The sequence below is a fragment of the Mchenga conophoros genome, linkage group LG12 (genome assembly GCF_057382185.1).
Source record: "Mchenga conophoros isolate Kocher_MC1m ecotype Shallow Benthic linkage group LG12, M_conophoros_male_GT1.1, whole genome shotgun sequence".
NCBI classification, from domain to species: domain Eukaryota; kingdom Metazoa; phylum Chordata; class Actinopteri; order Cichliformes; family Cichlidae; genus Mchenga; species Mchenga conophoros.
Genome location: NC_140537.1, coordinates 3,895,797 through 3,917,003, shown reverse-complemented (window position 1 = coordinate 3,917,003; position 21,207 = coordinate 3,895,797). Strand labels below are relative to the sequence as shown.

The following is a 21,207-nucleotide window of genomic DNA, read 5'->3' as shown; positions in this document are numbered from 1 at the left end:
CAAATGTCTGTCTGTCTCTCTGTTCCAGCACTGCGACACGCTGGCGATCCGTCCACGGTGTACTCATCTCTCACCCTATGGAAGCTGAACTCTGAATAAGATAACAAATGGATGGATGGAAAAGGTAACGACAGAAGAGGGAATGTGTTTGCTATGCATCACTTTGTAGCAGTTGGTCCCTAACCACTGCCTACTGCTGTCTCCAGTGTATTGAAAGGTTTAACTTGGGATACACCCACTCCATGTAACCAGCAGTTACTGTGCCTGTCATCTCTTGAAGGTTGAATGTTGGCATTGACTTCCTGTGGTCTCTGCTCACTGCTAGTCACTTTCTGTGTTGATACCCCTTTAATGTGTCCCAAATGGTAAGAAGCATCCCATCCTGCAAAAGCTGGACTTATTAAAGTTTGACTTTTTCTCTTTCATCTACTTTTTATCCAGCTCTTTAAAGGATCACAAAGGGATGGATACACATGAAAACGTTGTGGGAATTTAATAATAACATCACGTAAAATAATTTATGAACTATAAGGTTTGTAGGGTTCATCTTATTGAATTTAAATCAGTCACTGTTAGAAGCTGCATTGTAAAGCACCTCAGAAGCTTAGTTCTGATTGCACCCATAGCAGGTTTCGGACCTGTGCAGTGAGGCTCCTTCATCATCAGTCTACCCTGCAGCTACAATACAATAAAAGCTATTAGGGTGTAATAATTACTAGGCTTTGCTGGAAAGAAGAAAAGTTATGGGGCTCTCTCTGATCCTTGCAAATAAAACGCTGGAATGCATCCATCGGAAGAGAGTTATGGAGCTGGGAATACATTTTAAAGTACTGGCAATGCAACATGGCAGAGGATAACTATCCATCATACTGTGAATTTAAATGAATACATACTGTGCAAGGAACACCATGAATCCCTGGAAGTCATGGGAGGTTATAGAGTGCTGTGTTAAGGGTGGATGATGAAGTGTTACTGAACATTCTTTTTAAAGCCTGAACATTCACTCCTTCCTGCTGTCCAAAGAGATGTCTAACTGGCAGTCTATTAAAATTAACCCCCAGGATTTTCTCCTCCAATAAGACCAGCCTCAGAACACCTCTTAATTATGTTTTTGTCTGGCGAAGTAAAATGATCACCTTCAGAGGAAAGAGATTTACTTGTGCAACACAAACCACAGGCCACATTCTTTTAACTCTGGATTTATTGACTTGTCTCCGACACTGATCCCTGAACAGGCCAGATATCGATCGCTTTCATCAATCATGAGCAGAATAGTAAAGTTACCTAATGGGTAAACTGGCTCACCACAAGTAATGTGATGATGGATTAAATATTAAAAAAGGAATCATGTGCTTGTCATCCTGACACGAAAGCTTCCAGCTGAAATGCTGCGTCAGAGTACAGTACAGTTCGTCACTGTAAGTGGAAAACGTTTTTGTCAACACGCTTCAGAGTTGCAGAAATGATTTGTGCCGCGGCATGTCAGCAATATTGAGGTCACCCACCTCTCACGCATTTATTGGGAACAGCATGACAGTAAACTGGTTGGTGTTTGATCTTTTCCTCTTCTAACGTACCTGATCTTAATGTCTGAGCATCTGCTTCATTTTAAATTCTTATCGCTCAACATCTTGCTTGATTTTCTCTGAATAACTGACAGATAAATTGCTAGAGATACTGTACAGCTTGTTTGCTGCAAGCAATGACTGAAAGCTGTAAAAGTTGTAGCAGGCAAAATGCTTTTTGACATTGTTAGGGGAAAAAAGTCTACGCTAATCTTTCAATATACTGGAAGTGAAATTAGAGGGAACTAGAGTCCTGTAGCTACTCTAGGCTCTGTTATCTGGATTTAGAAAGCCTAGCCAGTTTTATCAGTCCAGACTAAAAGGGTAAAAAGGTTAACACAGGAAGTACGACGTGGTGGTGCGATGGGCCAGTTTCCCCTGAGAGAGCACGATTGCAATCCCAGGTTAAACCTGTAACGCCTGAACCATGAAACAAAGAACATTTACATTTTTTAACTAAATTGTTTCTTGAACCTTCTATGAAAAAATAAATAAATAAACATCAATTTGCATATGTGAGTTTTAGTTGGAATCATTTTTGCATGTATTGCTTAAAAATTTGTTAAAGATTTTTATTGAGCAATTTCTTCATGTTTTTGTCAGGAAAAGAAAAATTAAGCTGATGACACAGACGTCTCAAAGACTCACACAAGATCACGTCTAACACTTGGGTGAGACTAAAGTCAGGCGTATGACTTATTTTTAAAACAGGAAAAAAAAATCCATGCACACCTTCACCACCATGTGTTATATGGGACAGTTTAATTTAATTTTTTATGTTCCAGAACTTATAAAAATTACGGAAACTTGGTGGCGCTTATTTAAGATAACTAAGTTAGAGCAACGTATTTATTCTAAGTAGGGCTGGGTAGCATGAGGAAAATCTAAAATCACAATATTTTTTGGCTATATCACGACACACGATGTATATCATGATGTGCTTAAATAACATTCAAATACAAATGTTATTTTGAAGCATATAGTGCCTAAACATGCACTGGTATACTCATTCAAATTGACCACTCCATATTTGTTTTCTACTTTGAATACAAAAAATCAGAATGAATTAAAAAAAAAATTTAACCATCAGCTGCACACAGATGTTTTCACAAATGGCAGTATTGCCACAGTAAATCTCTATCTGTGGTTTTAACAAACAAATAGCAACAATAAAGGACATCAAGCAATAATTCACGAGACAAAATAAAACAAGTGAAATTACAAAGGTGCTCTTTTTTTAATTGTAACATATAAGAATTATAAGACAAAAAAATGTAGCGACCTCAAACCAAGAACAGTCACAGGCGTCACAGCTGGTTTATTTAACGTTTTCTGTGTGGGGAGACGTTGATATGCAGAGTTTAAAACAGTGATAACTTTGCAATGGATGACTTTTCAGCTGGTGGAATAAATTTGCTACCTTTTGCAGCAATAGTTTCAACAGAATACAACACGCATGGCAATTTATACTCGACGGTTGCAATAAAACCATTTGAACCATCATACTTGGAAAAACCTGCGATACCTCGAGTAAATTCGATATATCGCCAACCCCTTTTTCTGAGACTACTAGATGCAGTTAATAAAGAAATGGAGTTGAAATGGAGTTCTGCATTGTGCGAACTTCTAATTCATATATTTGTTTCAAGCCTTTGCTGGTGGGAGGAGCTTAGAGCAGAGAAAGAAAAGCTGCAGGAGGAAGGCTGTGTATCTATTTTTCTAGATTTCTGCTTCCTGCTGCAAATTTAACCAAAGAAAACTCTTGTTCCTTAATTATTTCTGCAAATGAGGACTCAGTTCCATTCAAACAAAAAGAAATATATTTGATTGTATATTCAATTGAATGTGCATTTTCTTTGCCTAATTAATTGTCTGTGAGAGGAATTTCTTGCTCTTTGCTAATGAGCATGCCGTCTGTTCTGAAGAATAAATCTGATTTAATGTATGCAACGTTTAAAGCAATTCAGTATTGACTTGAAATGTATATTACAAGCTGTAATCAACATGGCTTTCAGTTTATATCGTGTTTTCATTATATGAATCATTAAGTTGTCAATTTATGATGGTATCTGCTGGAATTTAATACCGTAGGCCTCATTGAGTCTTTCCTTGCTACTCGCATTATGAACAGCTATGAACTGGAGTCATCCTGACTGACACACACAGTCACAGCTCATCAATGGGGAAGGGTAAATTTAGTATAGCACACTAGAAGCAGTGCTACCTGTCATCAAACAAATGTCACAGTGAAGAAAATGTGTCGCCGTGGCATGGCAAACATGTTTCCTGTGTGTGATTTTTTACTCCAGGAGTGGCTGTGCCTCAGTTCATTTCACTGAGTTTTACTTAAACGAGCAGGGACAGTAAGAGGCAGCCACTAAAGGTCAAACAGTCCAGTCTGCATGTTAATTTTCTAATGTCACAGCGCCGCAACTCCCAAGACACCACTCGCACATCTGCACAAATTATCATCAGTGTTGGTAAACATACACTAAGAGAAGCTGATGGATGCGATAATGACCTGAAACTGACCTTTCATTACAGATGAATGAGGCACGTGGTCAATTAAAGCACAGTGCAGTCACATGCTGTTAGTCATGTAGTGTGATGTCTGCAGACTAACGTTAACCTCTTTTACAGCAGTTTTAATTTGTCCGTTTTCAGCAGAGACAACTTTATTGTGACAGTTTTGACAAGCTTCCATTCCTGCAGTGGCCACGATTCTGGGGTGAAATAACTTGGAAAAGAATGCCGGCTTTATGTTTTGCTACTTTACGTTTGAGCCAGCATTCATTACTTTTTTGCTGAACCGTGCACATGGACCAAAAAGCAATAAAGATGAAGATAAAATCAAAAGAGTGAGTTGAATACTGGTAAAACTACAGGACTGAAGGGAAATGTAATGTTGAATCCATGCAATGCTTTTATCAGTCAAAATGAGTGATGATGAATGGATAAAAACATTGTAAACCCAGATTTTATTACTTCACAAATACATAATTGATTCCCTCTTTTTTCCTTTTTCTTTAGGTAATTGCTTCAAAATTAGATTTTTGAAGGCGTTCTACACGTAGCCATGTACTTAGAAATGCAACCTAATTATGTATTTGTTTTGCAAATGCTGCTGACTGACTGGCTGCATTAATGTGTCCTACACTCTTTGAATGAGAACCTTAAAGAAGAGACAGCTAGCACAGGCAGGTACTGGACCAGAAACAATCGCACTAGACAAAACAACAAGTGGAGACTGTGACATGACCAGAACTTGCATTATCGGTGCCTTTGAAATGGCTGCTTTGAAGATGTTGACCAGGTCTGTGACCATTCACCAACACTCGCAGTGTTCAGAACAACTTTGGCACTTCAAGATGGTGACAAAAACCTGCTACCAGGGCCATCAGTTTGCAATTGAATGTAGTCAAGTTGGCAACTACTTGCAGCTGTTTATAATAATGTAGTAATAAGCTATAATAAATCAGGAAAAGATCTGTGCTGGAAAACCTAAGATGCATGAGAAAATGACCAGAATACAGCCAGCAGAGCTGAGTCCCCTACTGCAAAGAAACACATAGATGCTTGGCACAGCTGACTTGGATTTATTGAAATTTTCTGGCAATCTCTCTTCCTCTATAAATTGGACTGCAATTATGTGCAGGCGACCTGCACAATCCCTTTGCAATTAAAAGTGGTTACCAGGCTGGGTATCGTCACTGATTCACAAGGTTCCGATTCGATTCAATTTCAACTCAGACAGTCAAAAATATTATCATTGTGATCATTTATCATTACATATCCATATTTTATATGTATATATAAAAACAAAGCTGACACTTGTGAGACTTCACCATAGGTTTGAGCATCACAGCAGGTGGCTTTGTGTCAAAGTAACTGAAGATAAAAAAACAGAAAACATGAAGATTTTTCTGGCCTGGCTTTCCATGGCAGATAACCGCCTTAAAAATATTCTGCAGTAGAACAAAAACTGAGGAAAACCATGAATCAACATATGAACATTACCTAATGCTGCTGAAGTGAAGCCGAGCAAAGTTACAGAGGATTAATTAGAGACACAGCTAAGCGTTTTGCAATTTGGCATAATTTTAAAATGAGGCTTTCTTGTCTTTGATGAATTTGGATTGGAGAGTGACGAAACCTGCAGCTTCAGAATCTGTGAGACATCGTCTTTCAGCACCAACAGCATGTACGTGTGCGTGTCGTCGGGTCGCGCTTTGTGTTTATATCTTTTTGCGGCATGCGTTTACCTGCTCTTTAATTATTTGCTGTTTTAGCTGTTTGGCAGTTGATAAAATAGTTTTGTGAGCTTGAAGCTGAGATTCTGGCATTTCTGGCAAAATACTTTTAGATTTCAAAATCGATTCAGGATTTGATGAATCACAATTGCTTTGTTCAAACTAAAATCGAGTCAAATTGGGAAATCGATTTTTTAAATCCACCCCTATTAGTCGCCCAGAGGTTGAGGACTTTGCATGTGCATACACTGGGCACCCAGTTGGTTATCGTAATTACTTGCAATCACTTGCAATCACTTGCTAAATGCAAAAATATTCAATTGAATCACGGGGCAGCCACCAATTGCTTCTAGCCGGATGGAGGTTGCTGTCCTATCTTTACTGTAGTGTGACTGAGCGGCTAGTAGGAAACAAGACATAGGTGAACACAATGAAGGCGAGATACATAGTCTAAAAAGCAGGAAAGAATAAAACAGACAGGAAGCCAAGTATATTTCAAAGGGAAATGACTGCAGAACACATGCCAACCCAATTAGCCCGAGCTTTCGTACTACTAAATAATAACAACTGTTCCTCGTTTGAAAATAATCCACCGACGAAGTCACTGGAGAGGTTTTGTTTACTACTACAGTCAAGCCGATATAATGAGACATGAGGTCAGACTCCATTCTCTCTGTTCGCTGACTTTTAAAGCCTCCCTTTTTAATGGTCGGCAGTTAGAGGCTTAGTGGGGAATGGAAATGTGCCAGTGGTGACTCCTGGTTTGCCTTCTTTTAGTATGTTATTTATGCGTCCTTTTCTTCTGCCAGCCTGAGGGAGGCAGGCTTGCTACTCAGTGCCAAGTGAAGAAGGGCCAAGCATGGTCTGGAATCTAGTTCATTGTGACTCGCTCTCCAAACAGGAAAGCTTTGGGGAGATGAAGCTAAGCATCATCAGCTGCTGTGGGCACCGAGGAGTGGAAACCACTGAAGGATTTGCCCACATCGCCATGGAGACAGTAGTACACGGCAGTGTAGATGAGACAAATCCATCCCTGCTCCCCCCACTTTTTTTATGCTATTTTAAAACCTGGTGCTCAAGTGTTTACCCTCAGGGGTTCGCCATCACCTCAACCGTTACTCACGAACCCAAACAGACATAAAAAACTCAGAAAAGTGTGGTACAGGAACACATAAGAAAATACTCAAATATACCGTAGCATAAACAGACCAACAATTCAGACATGAATTTAAAAACGTCGCGCTGTTCCATGAGAGAAGACAGCCAGAGTTAAATAAAGTGGCTGTCTCAACTGAATAAGCAAACCATAAGATTTTTTTTCTTAATTCCCTGTCCGAGAATAAGCTTAGAGATAGGATCCTGATACAAAAAACAAAAACATGTTGCAATAAGGAAATACTGTAACTGGCTAGATTTCAATTAAAGCTTTCAGTTAATGTTAAAGAACAAAGACTGACCTCAACAGAAAAACAACTGGTATTTTTTAAGAGAATTAAAACCAATATAAGATATTATATTAATAAAACCGTGAAAGGTCTTACCACTGTCACTGTTGTCATCTACCAAGATGATCTCCTTCAGCAGGTGTGCCGGTGTGTGATTGACCACACTGTGGACGGAGCGCAGGATCACTGACAGAGCCTCATTCACAAAGATAAAGACTACTGAGATCTGAGGAAGGTCCTCTGGGTACGTCATCTGCTTACACCTGATAAAAGAAATGCAAGAATTATTCACCGATATTAAACCTACGCTGACTTTATTAATTGCATTTTTCCTTCAAAGGATTAATATGACTATATTAGAGAAGACAAAGAGTATATTCAAGAAGCTGTTGCTTGCTGCAAGGTAGATTGTGAGTTTTATACATGTATGTTAATGTGAGTCTACAGCAAGGAAAGGTTTGCTAAGTTTGAAAATTGTGGAGCCATCTCAGGGGTCGTGTTGTGACCTTCAGGAAGGCTGAAGCTGACACTTTGAAATGTTGTAGCAGGGACATCACAGGAGTAACTCGTGGTATTAATAATGGCTCTGGTCCTTTTAGGTGTTCAGGTAAGCAAGGAAAAAGTCATGAGTTACAACCATATCAAAGGCTAAAATGTTCATATCAGAGATGTTCGTGAGTTGAATGTGTTAACATCGGGCTCATTGTTTGCTTCTGCTGGTTGGATTTAAAAAAGAAGTTTTTCCCTTGAGTGAGTAAAATGGTCTGTAAAAGAGGAATTTTCATAGTGCAAACACTTATATTTCTCTCCGATGCACAACTATTTATCTCAAAGGCAGAGGAATAATAAATATTTTAATTTACAAATGACCCAGTTTTCATCTGCAAAAGAAAAGAAACTAAAGATAACAAAGAGACCACATGGAAAAACACACAGCACAGCCAGCCTACCAGAAACTGTAAGTATGACTTTGGTAACATGGAGGGTAAAGTTTGTTGTTATAGTATCCTTTCAGTGCTAATGGTACGATGAAGACAACATATCCTAGTAGAAGCAGGCAGCCAAAAGTCAAACTGACTGCGTTTTATCTCCGTTGTGCGTAATGGGAGAGTGCGTGCTGAATGTGAAGAAGCCAAATACATGAATAATAAAGACTCAATAATAAAGATTGGTATTCTGTGTTCTTCTCAAATGTAGGACCAAATCAGATTCAAAAACAACATACACAAAACGGAGATACAAATGCTAGAAATACTGAGCGAAACAACGATTAGACAATTTAACAAAGTCTTTGACAGCCGTTTTCAGGGAAAATAAAAGGACCTACTCTGGAGTGGGTACTTCTGAGAGTCCCTGAAAACCTCAGTGTTGATTGCTTTGACTTGGAACATGTGCCATTTTGAAAAAAAGGGGGAAAAAGCTAAATATTGGAACTAAGATAAAGAAAAACAGACTGCTGCTCATTCAAACATAATACCATCTGCCACAGAGGTGGAGAAAAAAGAAATAACATAAAATGAATGCAGGGTTGCACCTGTCACAAAATGATTACATCACTGTGTGAGTCAGACCGATCTTATACTGCACAGAAAAAGGCTTACAGGGCCAATCAGGGTTCCTGCAGTAGAAAGGCTGTTGATATGTTCGGTGTCCTCCTCCCTCTCCCATTCAGCCTCCTTTCATCCTTCATAACCGCGGAGCCCTCCCTATCCATTTTCAACTTTCTGCCTCCTCCTCACACAGACTCCACAGCAACCCCTTTTGTACATCTGTGATTAGAGTCCTACATCGTGCCGCTACCGAGACTGACCCAATTATTAAAATGATCTGTGCACTAGCGTCACTTGTTCTAAGTTCACACATTCTGTCACGATGCTGAGACTCTCCGCGGCTAATAATAGTTGTTTTCAAGTCTGGCAAACGTCCCTGTCATTTCCGGAAAATACAGTATTCTCTGAAAGACGCACTGCGAGTTTGCAGTAAGAAATAACAGTGTTAACTGGACAGAAGCACTTAAATGATTCCTATGGCAACTGTGAATACACGCAGTCAGCATCTTGCGATTGCCACCCCCCCCCCCCCCCCCCACCCCTCCACACGGCCCCAATTAGGCTCAGAATTCAATGCCTGACAAACACATTTCACTCACATCTGCTTTTATTTCCCCATGTTTCCACGTCCCTAATTCATTATGCGGGGATAATGAGGTGGCTATTATAACTGCTGTGGCTGAATTATTTACAAGAGCAGGAAACACTTGTAGTACTGTTCTGCGTCTGAATATTGATAGAAATGAACTACAGGGTAAACAAAACTATGATTCCCATTTAGCTTCAGTAAATCCTTCTCAGCCTTTAAAGTGTTTTGCTAAATACGAAGACGGAGAGGCGCCAACGCTGCTGACATCATCCTTAGTCGTAAAAACAGTAATGAGAGTGGTGATATTTTCAGTTATCTCTATAGTCATGTAGTCAGACATATTACGACAGGCCACAAATGCTGGGACCTCCCAGATCAGCCGATCTTAGTGCCAGCTCACATTAGCCGATGGCTCAGCTGACGCATCCAATTAGACCTCATCTAGGGTGCACTATTTAAGTTGTTTACCTGTCTTATCTGTAAGCTGGTTACGGCCTGCTATTCCCACTAGATCCAAATATAACTTACTGAAAAGGAAATAACAATTTTCTATTGGCTCTAGTTGTCCTGACTGACAAAATGTCAATCAGGACAAAAAAAGTGAAGAAAAAAAGGGTATGTCTGCTACTCGTCCACTCTTGCTGTGAGCTATCTCTCTGCTGGTGCTCGGCTTTCTAATACGCCTGTGAACCAGAATGTCACTTTGACTCAGCAGCATCCGTGGGGTCAGGCCACAGAGGGATGGCCACATAGCAGATGGAGCCCTGCATGGTGCTATAGTTACATCCTTGTTCCACCCAGTGGAAGACTCCTGGTGCTCACTGCACAGCCACTGAGTGTCTGTGTGTGTGTGTGTGTGTGTGTGTGTGTGTGTGTGTGTGTGTGTGTGTTTGTGTGCGTGTTTGCACGAGAGTGAAGAAATTTCTCACCTTTTAACAATGAGAACTGGCAAAGGAAGAAGTAACAAATATGTGGGATGGCACAGCAGATGGCATCTTATTTACTTGTGAAGTTATATAGTAAATGCTTTCCATATCTCTCTAAAATAAATAAATAAATAAAAATATAAAAAAGCATTTCTGAAAGGTCATCTTCTATTTACCTTCATCCACTTTGCATTTTTACTTTGCATATCTGTTGCATGCTCTCCGTATCACATCTTAGTATAGCGAATATAAATTTTGGAAAAAGTTAAACTTTTTAATGCCTCTCAACTTTAAACTGCAAGTTTGAACTGAAGTCTGAGGTCTAAATGCAAAATATCGCATGTGCTATCACTGGACACATAAACTGTTCAGCCACGGCATTAAAAAACAGACGTTTTATGAATGTTAACTATCTTGCTAGAATGTCCAGCTGGCAAACTCATCATTCATGTGACACCTACCTAACACCCACCTAAACATTTCAGCAGGTACCATCCACAGCGATGGTACTCCTGCACAGCGGCACCATCACAGCGCTTTAGCTCTGTTCCTTGAACACATCAGAAAGCTCAAGGGTTTTGACCCAGCCTCCCCAAACTCCCCAGATCCCAGTCCAATCATGCTTTCACTGGATGCGCTGGAACAAGCCCTATTCACTGTCAATTTCCCAGTGACAGACACAACAGGATACCCCATGAGGTCCCAGTCAATTCCCTCATGTGTCACGGCTGTTTTGGCTGCCTACACAATATCAGGTTCTAATATTCTGGCTGATATGTGTAGAAATAAGAAAGAAATAAGGGACAAACATAGAATAAGACTAACCTTATGTCAAAAACAGAGATATGCATAAAGATGGGTAACTCACTCCAAACTCGTCACATGTGGATGCTGCTGGGCGTGACATATAAATGAATACTGTTGAGTGCAATTTGTGCAGGATTATTGTTGGAAAGAAGCATTTAGAAACGACTTTTCCTAAACATAACAGAGTCGTTTTTAGTGATAAAAACTAAACCAAACAACCAGTGAAAACGAAGAAAAAACCAAAATGACTTGGCCGGCATGATGTTGGATTTCTCTTTTTAAATCTGGGTTTATTTGAGAAGCAACTGTAGTCTTTATGAGATGTTTTTCAATACTGATTTCTTTTTAATCACAGGATTTATAGCCAGCTGAAGCTTCTAGCTGTTCATGTTTGCTTCTCTTGACTTGTAAAGCTTGACGTCACGCTCTGTTATCAACCACACCCTCACCCAAGCCTACATGTATTTGACAGCAGAGCTCATGAAAGGACAACCAAGCCACAGAGAGTGTTTATGATGAAGCGCTCTGTGTATTTTTATGCTTTAAGCTAGATTCTTGTGTTTTGCGTGCGAGTAAATGCACGAACGTTTTGATTGATAACCCCTCCACTGTATCATTGCAGCCCTTCCGTGTGCATTTGTGCTCAGAAACTCCTTTGTTCCCTCTCGCAGCTTTCTCTATTGCCTCTCTCAGTCTGCCCTGCCAGGTCTATAAATACAAGGACAAATCTGGCAGTGAGTTTGAGGAGGGTTCTTTTGTGCCGCAGCTCTCCTTTGCAGAGACACAATTAAAGCATGACAAAACAAAGTAATGTATATTTCACCCCTGCCAGTCATATATGCAGTGCAGAGATTGTGTTTAATGAACATTACCAGAGTGATCTTGAAAATGTCACGGGCAGCATGGCTGCTTCTAGTAGAGACGTGGTGCGACAGTGGATTTCAGTGTCGACATCGTAAAGTGATATTGTAGTTCCATTGCCCTAGTAACTGGATCCAATTTAGGGCATCGCTCAACCTTAAATTTGTACCTGTCTAGAGTAGCGGGGAAGCCTTGTAAAGCCGTAACAGGATGAGCGATCGACTCATCTGTTAGTAATGGGACTGAGCTCACTGGCCAGCTCTCATAATTTGACCCGGAACAAGCTTTGACAGAAACAGAGTGCCAGATTAAGATGTATTCCTATCACACCTCCCCCTTTTCTCCTTCTCCAGCGGCCTGCAGCCCCAGCCACTCCATCTGACTTTTTCCCCGCTGGCCGCTCTTATTTGCTGTGTAATTTCACATTAACCTCCCATAACCCGCGCATTGCAGGCAACACCAAAGCAACTTTCCAATCTGCGAACACTCCTCCCTGAAAGATAATAGTTTGCTTTGTCATTTTTCTGCCCCCCACCAACGCTCCACTCACGCCGACCCCCACCCGCCATCCGGGCGATAAACTGTAACACTGGAAAGAGCATCAATTTGCAGCAGGAGCTTCTGCACCACGGAGACCTTATGATCCCATTCTGCAGTATCAGACGCTTAGGAGATGAGGTAAGCCTGTTTCTTCAGCCTCCCTTGCTGGTTATCACCCTCCCACAGGCGGGCAAACAGAAGATGTGGGGTCCTCAGGGAAGAAGGGCACGCGTTACGCTTCGATACGGTTTTAGTTTTAACGGCTATTTTGACAAAACAGAAATCAAATCAGCAAAGTGACAGTAAAGATAGAGGTGAGATTCGGAGTAAATGAATAAAAATCCTCACGTATAACAGGAGGATATATATATATATATATATATATATATATATATATATATATATATATATATATATATATATGTTTGTTTGTTTTCTGGGCATCAGTAATCTCTCTAGCTTGTCTGCCTTTATCGCTTTGTTCTCCACAGCCCAATGAGCTGTTATACTTAAGCCTCCCAAGGACAGCGAATGGCAGGTACAAAGTCACATAAAATAGAGCCTACTTAAGTCCTTTGGTATTTCAGTTAAGAATGTCACTTGCAGAAAGAAGGGCAGAGAGAAGAAATACAGACTAGCAGGTGGCGAGCGGGGATTACAGGTTTTTGTGAGAGACACAAACGCTGCTGTATTATTATGAATTGGTTTTGCTGTCGACAGGCAGGTTTAAAAAGAGAAGGCTTGGAAATGTGTCGATTCTTTTGGTTATGGTGATGGACTTTGCTTCCCTGTAGTCATCAAAGTCCTCTCTGCTCAATGGCTTCTGCTCAATTAAAAGCCCATTAGACAGGAGGTGCCTGGTTCCTGCATTTAACCTCACTTCGGTACTGCGGCAGTCACCTTTTGCCGGCAGGATATAATTACTGAATCTGAATTAGAAATCAGAAATATGTAACTCCGTACAAGGATGGTGCAGCCACCTAAAGCAGGAAGCCAGTGGTCCTTTCTTTAATAGGTTTTTATACCTGAACCTTCCCATACATTTCTGTGAGCTTTCCTGATGCAGCAATCACTAAACTCTCTGAAACAGACAAACTTACAAACTTTGTCACTCTGACAAACAAATCTGTTCAACTTCCTAGGCTTAATCAACACCTCTCAATTGCTGTATAAGAATTGTGTTTTGTTAGTGAGCAAGTTTAATCGAGAAGAACAAGTGAAACAAAATATTCCACCAAGTGGACCTGGGAGGGAAAAAGACGCAAGCAGTTCCTTCAGCAATATTATGTTGGGGGAGAAAATGTGTCAGCAAAGCTGCACACACTACAGTACAAGCTGTGGTCCAGTGTGGATTTAATTTTACATTTTAATTTAATAATTTCTCAGTGTAAAAATGTATAACTTTCCATAACAATAGATAATTTGAAAGGGGATTTGAGAATCACAGAGATAATAGATCAGACGATGGGTGTAGTAGAGGTTGGAACTAGAAAGGCCTCGAGGAAGCGGTCTTTATGTTTATCTCTTTCAGTAAACTGCAGATCATCATTATAATGTCAATCAATATAACTGTCTCTCAATAAGATACACAGACTACAAGTTAACTAAGATGAAGACCTTCATGCATTTATAAATTTTGTTCATGATCAAGTTTGAGAAAACTGGTGTTTGAAGCAATACGTCTTCACAAGTGGAACAGAGCCAGTGGGTGCTACATGGATAGCCGAGAGTGTCTCCCTTTAAAAAAAACAACAACCTAACAGGTCATTTATTCAATCAAGTTATCACAGCACATAATTATATTCATTGAGACAGTTCACAAAAGCAACCATTATAAGCAGAGATGGGCAGTAACGTGTTACTGTAATCTGATTACTTTTTTCAGGTAACAAGTGAAGTAAGGGATTACTATTGCAAAAACGGTAATTAGATTACCGTTACTTTCCCGTAGGAACGCTGCGTTACTGCGTTACTAAAACCGTGATTTTTTTGCGAGAATGTCTCATGACAGTGACGTAAGCGAGTGCGCCAATAGAGACAACAGCTGTGTGCAGATCAACAATGGATCATATATCGAGTGTGGGAGAGAGTATGAGCGTGCAGCGTTTAAAGCGTGGAAGTACTGACCTTACTTTGAGTTTGATTCCATAAAAAGTGACAAAAACATTAGTGTCCGTTGTGCGTGGGAAGAAAACTTCTTTTTACAGCGAAAACAAGCACCGAGTAGCTACGACGTAATGGGAAACTCACAGAGAAACTCGCGGATTCTTCCACTGACCGCTGCGGCACACCTGCACCAGGGTAAACCTCCGCCTGCCTCACTCCTGCTTTACAAATTCAAATTCAAATTCAAATTTTATTTGTCACACACACACAACCATACACAGTATGACATGGGGGTGAAATGCTTGTAGCTGTACAATGCCCGACCATTAAATGACAGAAGAAAAGTTTTACAATATTTACAATTTACTACAAAAATTTACAAATTAACTTAGGAATTTACAGTAAAGAATGTGCAAATAGCAGAAGAGATTATAAAGATAAGGATTATAAATTATAGGAATTATAGGATTATAGGAAATGTGTGGTGGTGCGTGTGGTGACGTGTGTGAGAGTCCAGTCTTATAGTGACGTGTTTGGGAGAGTCCAGTCCTACACCTGGTTCAGGGCCCGAATAGCCTGGGGGAAGAAGCTCCTCCTCATTCTCTCTGTTTTGGCCTTAAGGGAGCGGAAGCGCTTCCCAGACCTCAACAGTGAGAAGAGTCCATTGTTGGGATGGGAGAGGTCCATCATAATCTTCCTAGCTTTGGACTTGCACCGCTTGGTGTAGATGGACAGCAGGTCAGGGAGCTCTGATTGAATGATGCGTTCTGCCGAGCGCACCACCCTTTGCAGATCTCGTCTGTCCTGCTTGGTGCTGTTCCCAAACCAGGTGCAGATGTTTGACGTCAGGACGCTCTCGATGGTGCAGGAGTAGAAGTTCTTGAGCACCTTCAGTGGCAGATGGAAGTCTCTAAGTCTTCTGAGGAAGAAGAGACGCTGACGGGCTTTCTTAACCAGGATGTTGATGTAACAGGACCATGACAGGTCCTGAGTGATGTGGACACCCAGGTATCGGAAACTGTCCACTCTCTCCACTGGCGTGCCACTGATGATGAGGGGTTTGTAATTCCTCGCCTGCTTTGTAGTGAAGTCCACGATCAGCTCCTTAGTCTTGCTGATGTTTAGGAGGAGGTTATTCTCCTGGCACCAGGTCTCCAGGTTCCTAATCTCCTCCAGGTAGGCCGTCTCGATGTTGTCGGAGATCAGGCCCACAACAGCAGTGTCGTCAGCAAACTTGACAATGGAGGTGGTGTCGGATGTGGCTACACAGTCATAAGTGTATAGTGAGTACAGCAGGGGGCTTCAAACACAGCCCTGAGGCACTCCAGTGCTGAGTGAGATGGAGGGGGAGACTTGTTTTCCTACCCTCACTGATTGGGGTCTGTCTGTGAGGAAGTTGAGGATCCACTGACACAGTGATGAGCTGAGTCCTAGATCCGTCAACTTGGTGAAAAGCTTAGAGGGAATTATTGTGTTGAATGCTGAACTGTAGTCCACGAACAGCATCCTAACATAATTCCCTCTGCCAGTGTCCAGGTGACTCAGGGATGTGTGGAGCAGGTGAGATATGGCATCGTCTGTGGAACGATTAGTCCGGTAAGCAAACTGAAGTGAGTCGATGGTGGGAGGAAGTGAAGAAGTGATGTGATCTCTCATCAGTCTTTCAAAACACTTCATCACAATTGAAGTCAGTGCTACTGGACGGTAGTCATTGTGGCAAGCGGGCTGTTGTTTCTTTGGAACAGGGACAATAATGGACTGTTTGAAGCACGTGGGAACCACAGCTTGGGCCAGGGAGAGGTTGAAGATCTCCGTGAACACCGGTGCTAGTTGATCAGTGCAGGCTCTAAGGACCCGGTCAGGGATTGCATCTGGTCCTGCTGCCTTCCTGGTGTTCACCCTCCTGAAGGTGTTCCTCACGGCATGCTCTGTGATGACGAATGCATTTTCTTCACTGGTGCACTCCGAGCGCGCGCAGCCTTTTGTTGTTTTAATTGCTGCGGCGTCGAAGCGAGCATAAAACGTGTTCAGCTCATCAGCCAGTGAAGCATCGGCATTCATCATTGAAGAAGCTGGTCGTTTATAGTCCGTTATAGTCCGCAGTCCTTTCCACAGGCTCCTAGAGTCGCACTGTCGTAGCTGTGACTCTAGTTTTTCCCCGTAGCTCCGCTTTGCCTTTCGGACCGCGCTGCGCACGTTGTAGGACGCAGCTTTGTATAGGTCCATATTACCGGAGACAAGCCCTTCATTGTAGGCAGCGGTGCGTGATCTCAGAGCGTCGCGGATGTTTTTATCCACCCACGGCTTCTGGTTGGGAAACGTTCGGATGATAGTTCTTTCGGCTGTGTCGTCCGCTAGTTTCCCGATAAATCCCACAACCGCTTCCGTAAACATGTTGACGTCATCAGAGCTGCGCCGAAACATGTCCCATCCAGTGCGTCCTGCAGCGCGGCCACCGATTGGTCCGTCCAGCGAGCGACCTCCCTCCTGATTGGTGGTTGCTGCTTTAGCCTTTGTTTGTAAGCTGGTAGGAAGATGGCGGAATGGTCCAATTTTCCAAATGCCGGCAGGGGTTGAGCCTTGTAACAGTTCTTGAACGGGGTGTAGCAGTGGTCTAATGTCCTCGTGCCCCGGGTGGGGCAGTTAATGTGCTGGTGAAGGTTGTGAAATGTCAGTTTGAGATTCACTCTGTTAAAATCTCCCATAACAATGAGTGCGGCATCTCGGTGAAGTGTTTGTTGATGTGTGAGAGCCTCATGTAGCTCACATAAGGCAGTGTCCGAGTCCGCGTGAGGCGGAATGTAAACAGTGCAGGCAATGACCGCAGTGAATTCCCGAGGGAGATAGAAAGGGCGACACTTAACGATCAAAAGCTCCAGATTGGGCGAGCAAGAGCGTGTGAGTGGGGAGATGTTTGTGCTGTCGCACCATCTGTTGTTCACCATCAAACACACTCCACCACCTCTTTTCTTCCCCGACTCCATTGTCCTGTCCATGCGGTAAACCGAAAAGAACCCCGTCGGCTGCACGGCGTGGTCTGGTATCGCTGGGTTCAGCCAAGTCTCGGTGAAGCAGAGGAGGTTGCAGTCCCGAATGTCTCTCTGGAACTTGATTCTGGCTCTGAGGTCATCAAGCTTGTTCTCGATGGATTGAACATTGGCTAGCAGGATACTGGGCATGGGTGCGCGGTGTGCGCGAGCCCGTAGCCTGTTCCTGATGCCGGCTCTTTTACCTCGAGGCCGTCGCTTAGGGTCGCGTCCTTTGTTCTCTCTCAGGATCTCCTTTGGCCAGGTTGGGTCCAGAGTTAAACATGGTGAAATGTTCGTGTACTGCAGACCAATAGAAACCAAAGTGTCTCTACTGTAGCGGATTTGTGTGTTTTGCATGATGCCCATGCAAGATTATCGCAGATATAGCAAAAAGTGACGAAAAACTGCAAAAAGTGAAGAAGTTAGGGCAGAGCATCCAGCACGGCAGCCGACCTCACCGGCGCCATTTTGTCTTAGTACAGGTGAAAATAGAGCAACAGGACCGCTGAGTCTTTGATGTGATTTATTTTCTGCTGTTTTACTTGCATCCATTTGAAAGAGTGAGTGTAAACACACAAAAAAAATTATGTGCTGGAATGTGCAGAAAATAAGTTTAAATATTAAACAAATTTCTTCCAGTCAGAGAATGTTGCATATAATTAAATGTTTGCTTGATGCATAAAGTTAAACGATCAAAACTAATAAAACAAGTTTTAAAAAGAGACTTTTCCATTTGATTACATTTTGTATGATGGATTATGCAGAAAAAGTAGAACTGGGCTGAAAGATCTATCGCTTTATCACCTACTCAGGTTGTAAATCGTGTTTTTAAAAAGTAACTAAGTAACTAAGTAACTAAGTAATTAATTACTTTTGAAAATAGATAATCAGTAAAGTAACGGGATTACTTTTTGGGGGAAGTAATCGGTAATTAGTTACTGATTACTTTTTTCAAGTAACTTGACCAACACTGATTATAAGTATGGTCAGCGAAAAGAAGGTGAAGTGGTTACACAAGAGTCCATGTAGGGAGCATACAAAGATGAGGTTACAATGTGTTGTACTTTAAGACAGGAGACCCTTGAAACTTATTTATTGCATCTATAAAAGTGAAAATCTTGTATTTTTTTTTTACTGTTTTTTAATCAACCTAATGTATATTGTTTTTGAATCTGTAACCAAACAGAAATGAAACAGATACATGAATATTATTCCCATACAGTATTTCCTAACATTTGATCTATATAGTCTACCACTGGTATGATTCAAGGCATGCTTCTATTGGTTGTGACAGGTGACTGACACACTGTATGGCTAACCCTATGTCATGTTACTAATACAGTCAAAAGAAGTGATATGCGTGTCAGTGTTTAGACAGTTTTGCTGAAAATGTAATTTCTGTCACAAAAAGACCCCATAGCACGCCAAACTTTACTGCTTCATAGGTTCTGTCCTCTGATCCTAAAACAAGCTCAGGAGCTGCAAATGCAGTAAAAAAAAAAGATTCAGCATTATTCATTATCATAATTATTGCATCATTAAACTGCAACTCAACCTTCAACAACGAGTAACAATTACCAGGCAGAAACATGAGGCAAAAAGTCTTTTATCATAATATTAACACGTGATAGTTGCGAGATGTTAATAATTTTAATTTCATTTAATAAACTGTAATCACACGCTGCAGAGAAACAATTAGTACCTACTACTTTCTGATTTGTGGGTTGATGTATACAATGTTCTCCAGGTCACTGCTCATATAAGTTCATTAGATTTAGTGTACATTACAGCAACTGAAGTCTTAGTCATACAACCAGCTCTAGATTAGCTTTGGTGTCACATCACTTTAAAAGGGGGACTAGAACAAGGTCCCTGCGCTAAAGCAGTGCAGCTGTGAAGTCCGAGGCAGAAATCTCCTCAAAGGCTTTGTATGAGCCTTAAAAAAGCTGAAAACTTCTGGACAAAAACACTAGAAAGACAACGTGTGAAGGCAGCAAAGAAATCCACAATCACTAGTGCCACAACAATGCTGGCTGTTGCAGTGTTGTGTTGATTGCACACGCAATATTTTATCCCTCCAAACAATTCTTTCACATGCTCAGAGCACCGCTTTGATGTTTCTATTGTTCTCCAAAGTGCGACTTCAGTGACATAAACAGAAAAGGAAAAAAAAACTGCATTCACTTTCCACTGCATTGATTTTCATGCAGTTTCTAAAATAAAATAAAAATGACAAAAGCTGTATCTAGTTTGACATTGTGTATTTATTTTTGGAGTCTGAGAATGTCTTTGTGTATATGGGTATATGAGGGTGAAGAATTGTGAAAATACATGCATTTATATAAGGACACATAAACACAGGTAGAGAAAGAGGAAAGCGGAGGAAGACAAGCTGTCAGAATCTGGTCCATGATGGAAGTAGCACAAAATCCAAACACCAATAAGCATCTGAATAGGGGTCATATGATTGTTGGGTTTTTCTCTGTATCTATGAAGCACCTTGAGGCGACTTTTGTTGTGATTTTGCACTATATAAATAAAATTGAATTGAATTGAATACTAACACTAATAAAGGCAGCATCATTTGAAACTGGAAACCAAACCATCCACACACACACACACTTTTTTTTATATCTTGCAGCCTCCAACAACCAGCCAACCCTTTTAATTAAAAAAAAACAAAACCTTTCGTAAAACCTCTCTATTCCAGAGGCTGTCCTAGCTAACGTTATTAATTAAAAAGCTCTTTTTAACCCAATCTCCTCCTTCCCACTCCTCTCTTGTCTAATTTTTCTGGGTGTGAAAAAGAACTTAAAACAAAGCAGCATGGATGAAATCATTAGCTATCCACACTAAAATCTCTCTGGGCTGTCAAATTTCCTCTCTGTGTTTCCGCCTGTCACCATTGTTCTTTGACGTTGTCTGATATCAACACCACTGACAGCCCCGATTATCCCCCAAAACCCAAGCCATCTCCTCCACCTCCTATTGTTTCACAACTATAATTCACTTTCTAAATATAAAATATAACTTCAAAAAAGGAAAATTAAGGCTCTTCATTGGGTGTCAGCTGGGTTTCTTTTGCAAAGAAAATAAAATCTACATTTTAACATTAAAACAGCTCAAATGTTGCTTTCATCTTATTGCACTTCCTGTCATATTAGGGATGTCTAGCAATGTGCTTTCATGTCACTTCCCATAAATACAGTAGAAATGTACTTTTTTGCAAAATTATATTATATATTACTAGGAAACAAAAGTAGCTGGATTATGAGGCTCCTCATTTAAATTCGGGGCAAGTTTACTACATGCCATGTGCTAATAGGACATTCAGTGCAGTCAGTGCAAAATTAATGATATAAACCACAGTATTTCTCCCGCTGGTTGCCATTAAATTTACAAGAGTGACATTCGCAGTTTTCTATTTAATATGAAAACTGGCATGAGACAGTTTCTGGCCTACATGACACCTCCTCAACTCGCCTACAGCAGGTACTAAGTACAGAGGGTCCAGTGTCTTGTGGAAGAAGTCCTGAAAA

At 41.1% G+C, this 21,207-nt stretch overlaps 1 protein-coding gene across 1 annotated transcript in view; it reads right to left on the bottom strand.

Moving 5' to 3' along the window:
* galnt9 (polypeptide N-acetylgalactosaminyltransferase 9) overlaps positions 1-21,207 on the bottom strand; it is a 112,381-nt gene that overhangs the window by 75,628 nt on the left and 15,546 nt on the right. The window contains exon 3 of the mRNA XM_085293343.1: positions 7,357-7,523. Coding sequence (XP_085149469.1) covers positions 7,357-7,523 — 167 coding nt within the window. The remainder of the gene's footprint in view (positions 1-7,356; positions 7,524-21,207) is intronic.